The sequence below is a fragment of the Sycon ciliatum genome, chromosome 13, assembly GCF_964019385.1.
Source record: "Sycon ciliatum chromosome 13, ocSycCili1.1, whole genome shotgun sequence".
In the NCBI taxonomy this organism is placed as follows: Eukaryota; Metazoa; Porifera; class Calcarea; order Leucosolenida; family Sycettidae; genus Sycon; species Sycon ciliatum.
Genome location: NC_088655.1, coordinates 27,789,063 through 27,798,113, shown reverse-complemented (window position 1 = coordinate 27,798,113; position 9,051 = coordinate 27,789,063). Strand labels below are relative to the sequence as shown.

The window sequence follows — 9,051 nt, the reverse complement described above, 5'->3', positions numbered from 1 at the left end:
TACCAATGGTCGAGGAGCGACCTGTAGCCTGAGTAGGATTCGTCAGGTCACTCTCTGGTGTCAAGAGAGAAAGTTTGTCATGCACACGACTGTGTGTCGATTCATACTCATACCCGAAATCATTCATTCAATGGCTATAATAAAATTATTACATGTAATAGTGTTGAACAAAATCACGGTAGACTAAGTAAGTTTACGTCAATAGGAGTCCAGTCACAGAACTCTAGCTAGGGCTAGATAGGGGTCTGATGACCAAGCAGTGCGTGCAACTTCAGTTCGGCACCATGCCCGCGAGTTACTGCCCACTGCCCACGCGATATTTCATAGTACAACATTGCGGCGCAGAGGGCAGGATGCAACGAAGTGTTGATGGGAAATGTCTTCATTCCGGGGTTTCTGGTGGACTGGTGATGCGGCAACTTACTTGTGAATGCCAGTACTGTACTAGATCTCAGAGGAGCACTCCGTCAGCCAGCTGCACACCCACATGTACCTGTTGATTTCACTTGTACATTGGCGTTTGTTTGGTATTGATTTACCTTGGTATTACCTTCGTATAATCCGGCATATGCAAGCTGAATTGGCAGTGCCTGTCCGCCAGAGGTTTTCGCCGCATCTTCAGCTCCAGTCGCGGTCCTTATAAAAGACAGCTGGGCTTACTCCCTCCTCAGTAACTATTTCAGTTTCATGAAGCCGGGCAAGAGAAACCTCCTTGGAAGAGAATTTCAACTTGTGTACTAGTACTTGGTCAGGTGATAAGAGGCTGACAACCCACAAAGCAAATCTCAGCAAGCCAAATTGGTCTGACAGGAGCCAAACTTTCTGAGGTTCAGATAAACGTACGTGATTGCTGCAATGGCGCTTCTGTTCCAATGTTCTTGCTCCGTAAGAGGTAGCGTCGGTGCGTTTCTGCTGATTCTGGTCGCATTCGTCAGTTCTGGACATGCTCAAAGTAAGCCTATTTCCATAGTAATCATAAGGTATAATACTATGTGAAGCCGAAGCGAATATCAGTCCATGATCCCGAGGCTGAAGCTAACATTAGACTTGAACGTAAGGTGATATTCAGATTCGTTCTTTGGCACGAAAACCGCCCTGGTTGTCAAGCCCACCTTAGTCAAACCCTATTTTGAGATGGATAGTGTGGGGTACATGTGGGCAGGTACAGGACGCCAGATGGATGCTTGAAAAGTAGGCGAGTGAATATCACTCTAGATATAACAAAAATGATAGCCAATTTATCGAGCAATATTCGCCAAGGACTAGTTTTACACACCATGAGAACATAACACTAAATACATCTGCTTTGCTATGAATTTTGCCACGCCATAACTATGCAATGATTTTTCTAAAACTTTCATGTTTTGGTTTCCTAAATTATTTTCCATCGTACCCGCTCGTTCCTCATTCTGCATTCTACTTGGCCTAGTGGAAGAATAGCCAAGCTTGCTTGGCGAAGTCAAGGCAATAATAATACCATTAAAATATCCATGGATTTTCAATGTTGAAATATGACGATGAAGAACCGTACGGGTTTCAAAGTGCAGGAGGTCCAGTTGTTTTCAAGTTATCTAGATTTGTACAACACAAACTCAGATTGCCAATTTTGGATTTAAACTAGACTTCTAATTATTGATCCTTTCCTGCCGCCGTTTTCGTTTATAATGCCTCTTCCCTTGCTGCAGATGTCCGCGTTATGCTTGACCAAGCCGACTTGATTGGTGCAGGCACGCTCCGCGCAACGTGTGTCGATATGGATGGCAACCCTAGTAATCTGCCTATTGACTGGTCTTTCGCCGATGATTCGGCGGTACTACCGGAGGGAACGAACTTCTCCATCAGCGGCCAGAATTCGGAAACGATTGTCCTGCGCGTCGCCAGGGTAGTCATGCCTGCTGATAGCTTGGTTAACATCCGTGCGGTTATCCATTTCAGGTGCGCAACGCAGGTGTCCACGAGCGACGACGCTACTGTGACGCTGTGTAAGTTTCCTGGCAGCAACATCAGTAGTCCAATACAAGTATGTGTGGCGCAATAACCAGAAGGTTTTCTCTACACCCAATTCTAGCACACAGGAGGCACGCAAAGGTAGTGAGGGTTTGTTTGAAGTGACTCATTATACGCAATGTTGTAATATTATAATATGAGTCATTATATCATGGTTGTACAACTAATAACAAGGGAGACTATAAGCAGCGTAGAAAGATGTACATGTGCATGTCTTGACTAGTTTGAGGGAAAGACACAACCGGGAAAAATCTGAAGAAAAAATTGACTGTCACCAACAGGACTCGAACCAAGGACCCTGGCTTGTAGCTACAAATTACAAATTACAGGTACATGTATACCTATGTAGAATTCGAATTAGGACGACTGACAACGAGAACAAGTTAGTGGTGGAACGACATTTATTAGAGACGGGACAAGAGACCAAGACGAACGAAACGACTACAGGGTGATTATTGACGAGTGCGAAAAGAGAGAGAGTCTGAACGGCAAGATAAAGGGCCTGGGTAGCTATGGCAAATATGGGCGCGCAAGTAGCTACCCAGGCCAACGGAACAAAAGGAGACAAAAGGTGAGTACGCAAGTGCATGCAGGCCAGCTAGAAAAGGTACGGGAGGTGGTACCTAACACCTATAACAATAGGTAAGCAGAGAAGATAGCCGCAGACAATAGCAGTATATATAGCACAGAAGTAATATAGTAAAAATACTAATAGTCCGAAAATGTTATAAACAGTGTAATTCTGCTTCTTTGCAATTTGAGAGAAAGAGATTGTGTGCTCGACATTTCTCATGGAATTAAGCATCTGGAGTATGGCTCACCTATATTACTGAAAGCAACAACGGCGCTGTATATGAATTTTGTGTGTGTGTGTGTGTGTGGGGAGGGGGGGGGGGGGGGAGAGACAGGAAACCGCCGGGTCAATCAAGTTCGAAACTGTCAAATTCTTGTGCTGCTGTTCTACTTGCCTTTCACGAACGCATTCCTACACATCACTCACCACCATAACACAGGATTGGAGATGTAGATGCAGGTTCTAGTACACTTCGTTTCTCCAGAATCACAGTTTTCGTGTATCGTGTGCTGAATTGCGATTCTTTAGAAAAAAAGGTTTACTACATGTACATGTACAGCGGATGTTCTTGTGTTCAGTGATGTCTGCATCCTTCTTTCTACCTACACATGTAGTTGAACTGTACTTTTCCGTTATTTTCTCTACGATGATTTTTCATTTTTAGACAATGATCTGTGTCTGGAGGAGTACTTCTACTGCTTTCGCCGCTTCAACTATGCCCTGGGCTCGGCGACATGCACAAGCGGCCTGTCCACTGTTTCGGTCTCCGGCACACCCTTCATTTCGGCCCAGTACAACTGCACGTGCCTGTCCGGCAATGCTGGCGCTCCCTGCAGAAGCGTGCGCGACTGCGTCGCGAATGCGGCCACCCCAAGAGATACTGTATATCACCTTATTTTCGGTGTTGTAAAATTTCGGTAAAAGCCAACCCCTGACCTTTCGGTGTAAGGATAAATTCGGTGTTCATGGTAGGGGTTCCAGGATCTGGCCGACTGGGTTCGAGGACTTTCTCCACGCGCTACACACAAAAGTTTGGTCGCGCGATGACGGCTCATTCTAGGCCAGTGCGCTGAGATATCGTAAGTTCTGGAGGATTTTTGAAGTCACCAGTGGCTTCCTGAGGTTTTCAGCTGTCCAATGTGGGGTTTTTGATCGCCGTGCGGCGAAATTGGGCCATTGCGATCAGTCAAAGCAGAAATTGAAGGCGATTTTCAAGTCTAAAATGGCATCTTAGGGGATTCTTAAACCGATTTTCAGCTTCAGCACCCAAAAACCTTTCGGAATCACCCATGCCGGTGTTTTTTCAAGCAAGGTAGAGCAGCGCAACAAAATTTGAGCGCGCCGAGTAGGACTAAAAGCACCTCCGACATGGCGATTTTTTCAAGTGCGAGGAAGAAGAGTAGATCTACACTAGAAACTAGGTGTTACCCCCAGCGCAGTCAGCTGATCGCGAGTATCAAGCAGCACGAAGACCAGGATTGCGCTGTGCCTAGTGAGCACGACGTAGTACACGATTCTGTACTATCTCCTGTTTGCGAGGAACAAGGAGAACAGGCGGCGGCTTGGATTTACGACTCGTGCGCTGGCGGAGAACAGTGAGCTGCCGTCATTACCGATCGAACTGGTTGGTGTTGGAGCTGATGCAGTATCTCTCACCATGATCAGCCTGATCCCAGCTCCCATCGACAGCGTCTTCTGGATTTGGTTCGCAACTAAATTACTTGCAAGCTCTGCAAAGGAAGGCATCGACAACATCAACATTGGCGTGTTTGTGACTTGCCGTCCTTGTCGGCAATGGCCAAAGCCGTGCTGGTGACTTGACGTCCTTGTCGGCCAAAGCCGTGTGAAGAAGAGGGGTAGGTTCGCCGAATCGAAGCGTGCGTATGTCATCCGCTCAAGGCAAGGATAAGAGGCCGGCTGTAAACTGTGACAAAATTTCATCTCGGATTCGTGTGAAAATGTATGTAGCTAGGTGGTGGCTGTGCAGTAGTTTGACCATGTTTTGAGCCGATTTCCCATTTGATCGCCAGAGAAAAATACACCCATTTCGCTGTAGAAAAATGGCTATAACTTTCGAATGCCTGGACCGATTTTGATAAAATTGGTACCATAGGATTTCTCATTTCCTCGGTGACATTGTCCAAGAACAAGCTAGCTTGAATTATGAATTTGAAATTTTGACTGGAATCCCTATTCATGGCACCAAAAAAAAAAAAAAAAAAAAAAAAAAAACGCTCTTGCACTAATATCTCCGCCAAGCAAGGCCAAAAGGCTCCACATATGTATGCCGGTACATGTTATGTATGTACAATGTACTACCGGTATACCAGTATACAAGTTGATTTTTTTAATTTGACAGTGATTTTCATGATTTTTACATATTTTGGTATTTCGGAAAATTTAGGTGTAATGTTAAATTAGGTGATCCAGGACCAGTACCGAAGTTACCGAAATTTAAATTACACCGAAATAAAGGTGTTATACAGTAGGCTTCTTCAGTGCACAGAACTCTACCCAGAACGTAAGCAACCTCACCAATCTGTGCGTCAAATCAATGAATTGCTTGTTAAACTTTAAGTACACAAGAGAGATTGGAAGCTTTGTCACAGCTCTGAATTTCACGTATTACTACGATCATCAGGCAACTGATGGCTTCAAAACGGGCAGACTGAACACAAGGGTGAGCAAGGGTGGAAATTCTGAGGGGTATCATAGCGCAAGAGTGAGGAGCAGGCGTTAAGTTGCCAAGTCTTCAGACTTGAAATTTTATTGAATAGTCCGTCGCTGTAAAATTCACCATGAACCGGGTATGCAACTTCATTTATAGAGCAGCTCTGCTGTAGGTTATATGACTTATATTGCAGAGCACAATGAGTACACGCGGGATTGATCCCAAGTTCCCAAGAAGAGTAAAAAACGTAAAGGAGATGGAATGGTGAACAGAACGATGGATGAAGATTCGAGCACGTTTAGTTCAGCACTCGTCAGGAATCCTCGTCGAACTTCAGTGAAGCCTGTGACTAACGACCACCCCTTGGGGCCAGAGAAAACGGTCTTTAGTGGCAAGTGGTCCTTAGTTAGAGGTTTGCACCGGACAATCATATTATGGAATGTGAGACCGTCCGTGCCAGGCGAAGTGGTCTGTAGTTCCAGGCTGATCGTTAGTCACGGTGGTCTTTAGTTACAGGCATTATTGTAATGCACAATGCAACACTACACAGTGTCATCCTCACTATTGCATCTCCATTCATTTTTGTTAATGCACATTTTAATCCATCGATTGATATCGTTTACCAAAGTATTCATATGCCCATCCAATAAGCTTCCCCTTAGTAAGATTCTAAGATTTTTTGTCTTCTCGCGGTTTGTTTTTTCTTCACTTCCCATCTTTTTTCCCATCTAAGGACTCACTGTGACGCCTTCCAGGGTGGATGTCTTCACGGGCTCCAGCGTCACCTTCAACTGTACCAGCGTATTGCCCATCACATCAGCAGGGGTGAATTGGACTTTCCCTCCACAATTGCCCATGGACAGCTTGCGCTTCTCAGCGCAAGGAGGCAACACGCTCACCATCGACCCTATCACCGCGAACGTCAGTCCTGATACCTTCGTTTCAACTACTTTTACTGTAACGTGCTCTGCGACCGTCCTTGGTGGCATGCAACGGGCCAACGCCGTACTCGATGTTCGTAAGTAACAGTTTCCATGACAATATGTGTAGGAGAAGTAGTTCAACTGTTTTGGCCCGCCAATCTATAATACAGTGAAACCTGTCTAAGACGACCACCGCTCAAGGGACTTTCAAAATGTGGTCTCTGTTATCAGGTGGTCTTCTTATCCAGGGTCATTTGACAGGAAATAGCATCCCTTCAGCCTGGTTTCAGTGGTCTTCTTGGACAGGTGGTCGCCTTATCCGAGTGGTCGCCTTGACAGGTTTTACTGTACATGTGATAGTAGTCAGAAAAGGATAAGACAGTAACATTTAGACGTGCAATGTACAGCACACTTCGGGTGATTCATTAACATTGATGCGTTACAGATGTTGCACGAGTTTGCTTTCAAGCCTTCTTATCACGCGAAATACAGGCCGGGCAAAAAACAAACAGACAACGAATAAAGTACAATGGAGATGCAATAGACTAGTGTAGGGGAGAATATTTGGATCGGATGAACATGTAAGTCGGACCCAACGTACTTTGAGTAATTCAGACGAACAGACATCAGCCAGGCTAACAGTTCCCGGTATCAACTAACTCCTTTAAGTTAATACTGGTATTCTGTTCGTCCGCGGTCTTTCTGCTGTCATCTCGATAAAAATTCACTCAGAAGTGATAAACCATTTTGTAACCCAATGCACACTGTCATACCTGTACATGTACTGGTGCCTAGTGGTGGCACTGGTGCACTTAGAAATTACAGCTGTGACGTCACACGGCATTGCTGTACCATGGTAACGGCAAGTGCGTTGTTTGTTTGCTTGCTGTCCTTTCAGGTGACTTCTGCACACAGCCAGACGCGTGCCTGCAGTCAACTCTGTATCCCCCCGGTAGTGCGGAGTGTGTGTCCTCACCCTTCACTGCTCCTCACTGCGATTGCCTGGCTGGCGCTGCCGGTCAGGACTGCAGAGGGCTGGAGAACTGTGCGAGTGCGACAACTAATTCAGCTGTTAGTACATTTTTTGACTGTGCACGTGGCATCGGCTGCACACTCAATGAGGCAGGTGAGTTGTGAATAGAAAAGTGGAGCTGTGTGCTTACTTGAGCCCAGACCTTTTGTCTATCATTTCCGCTATGTGCGTGCGTGTTTGTGCGCGTTTTTGTGTGTGCATGTTTGTGTGGGTGTGCGTGTCTGTGTGTGTGCGTGCGCGTGCGCGTGCGCGTACTTGTCTGTGTGTTTGCTTGAGACTGTGGATATGATTGCACATGCTCTTGTTGCGGCCAGTTGATGTACATGTACGTCTGTCTGTCTGCATGTCTGTCTGTCTGCATGTCCGTCTGTGTGTGTCTGTCTGTGTGTGTGTGTGTGTCTGTGTGTGTGTGTGTTTGTACGTGTATCTACATGTAAATGTTTCTGTCTTTCTATCCTATCATTCAATTCCCCCTCGTTGCACGAAATATCACCTGGGAATTTTGCGTCCAATCTTAGAGGAGGGGGAGGAGGGATCTTCCAGCTGTGTCCCCTTATCATGTCTACGTTATGATGTTATGCGAATCCTCTTTCATTTCAAAGGTTCATTATTAATGTTGTTGTTTCCTGGTCGTCTTTGCGGTGCAGGTCAGTACTTCGACTGCAATTCTGGAAACGCCATCCTACCAAGCCTCAGCATGTTAGCAGTCCTGGCGCTAAGCACTTTGTTCATGTAGTACGAGTGCACTCCAGTTGCTTATCCTACATGTACATGTATGTACCGCTGCCGCCGCGCAGGGGATAACTCATGCAGCGCACATGTGCATTTGTACATGTACATATACAATTTACAGGTTTAAAAAAAATGGCAGTCAATACATTCTACATGACTGTAATGGCATAAAATAGTTGTAAAACTTAGAAGTAGATACAATACATGTACAACGTACGTGCATTCAAAACACTTGAGCCATTATGGTTTCAGGCATTCAGATAGTTAAGCCGTCGCGGGTTACTCTTTTCATTTAAATAAATCAATTTTGGCATTAATTTTGCTTATTAAAAACATTCGTTTGTACATGTGCAACATTGTTTTGATTTTTGCCTTTGTTCTTCCTGAAACAGTCAAACTCAGGAAATAGCACTATCATTATCACTCAGGCTGCTATATTCATAATTATAGACATATTCATAAATGACATATCTTCAATACCCATGAGCTACATTGTATATTATCATCGTTTTAGCTCATTTTTTCCCGTCATAGCCCTGTTTATCATGTTCAGCATAAGCGAAGTTGTGGATCATGCTTGCATGGTTGACTCCAACGCGTACATGCAAGTAATAATAAATAAATAATCTTCCTTGGTCCAGTCTCCTACTTGTACATGTACGTGTACATTTCGTTCTATCTCGTCACTGAGTGAGTAGATCTACGTGTTCGCACGGGTATCAGCTGGGTTGCATGTGTACAGTCACTCTGTGGGTACACACATGTACTGCATCCATATTTGTCCCATTACAAATGTACATGTATGTTACCTGTCAGTGCCTGATGACCGCATCCACATTTTTGCAGTGCGCTCTTCACATTTAGATTTAGATTTCAGCAGCGCCGATGATAACATTGTTATGCTTTCCACTGGTTTGTGCCTACATGTACATGAATAAGCTACATGAATACTACGACCTCGGAATTCGATCTTAGCGAACTGTTGTCTGCACTTCAGCTAGCTCCGTATATTGAGTTTGCATAGTTTATGGGTGTTTTCCACTGAGGATTTTTCTTCCGTTCTGTTAAAATCTGGATTTACGTTCATCCACTTATTTTACGTATTGATTGT

The 9,051-nt window shown here is 44.9% G+C and overlaps 1 protein-coding gene across 1 annotated transcript; it reads left to right on the top strand.

Moving 5' to 3' along the window:
• The first annotated feature begins 670 nt into the window (after positions 1 to 670).
• LOC135829955 (uncharacterized) lies at positions 671 to 8,583 on the top strand. The gene is made up of 7 exons (XM_065342348.1): positions 671 to 952; positions 1,686 to 1,982; positions 3,246 to 3,461; positions 5,070 to 5,102; positions 5,986 to 6,270; positions 7,074 to 7,301; positions 7,856 to 8,583. Exons 1-7 carry the CDS (start codon positions 856 to 858, stop codon positions 7,942 to 7,944), a joined length of 1,245 nt encoding a protein of 414 aa, XP_065198420.1. The 5' UTR covers positions 671 to 855; the 3' UTR covers positions 7,945 to 8,583.
• Positions 8,584 to 9,051: the final 468 nt, after the last annotated feature.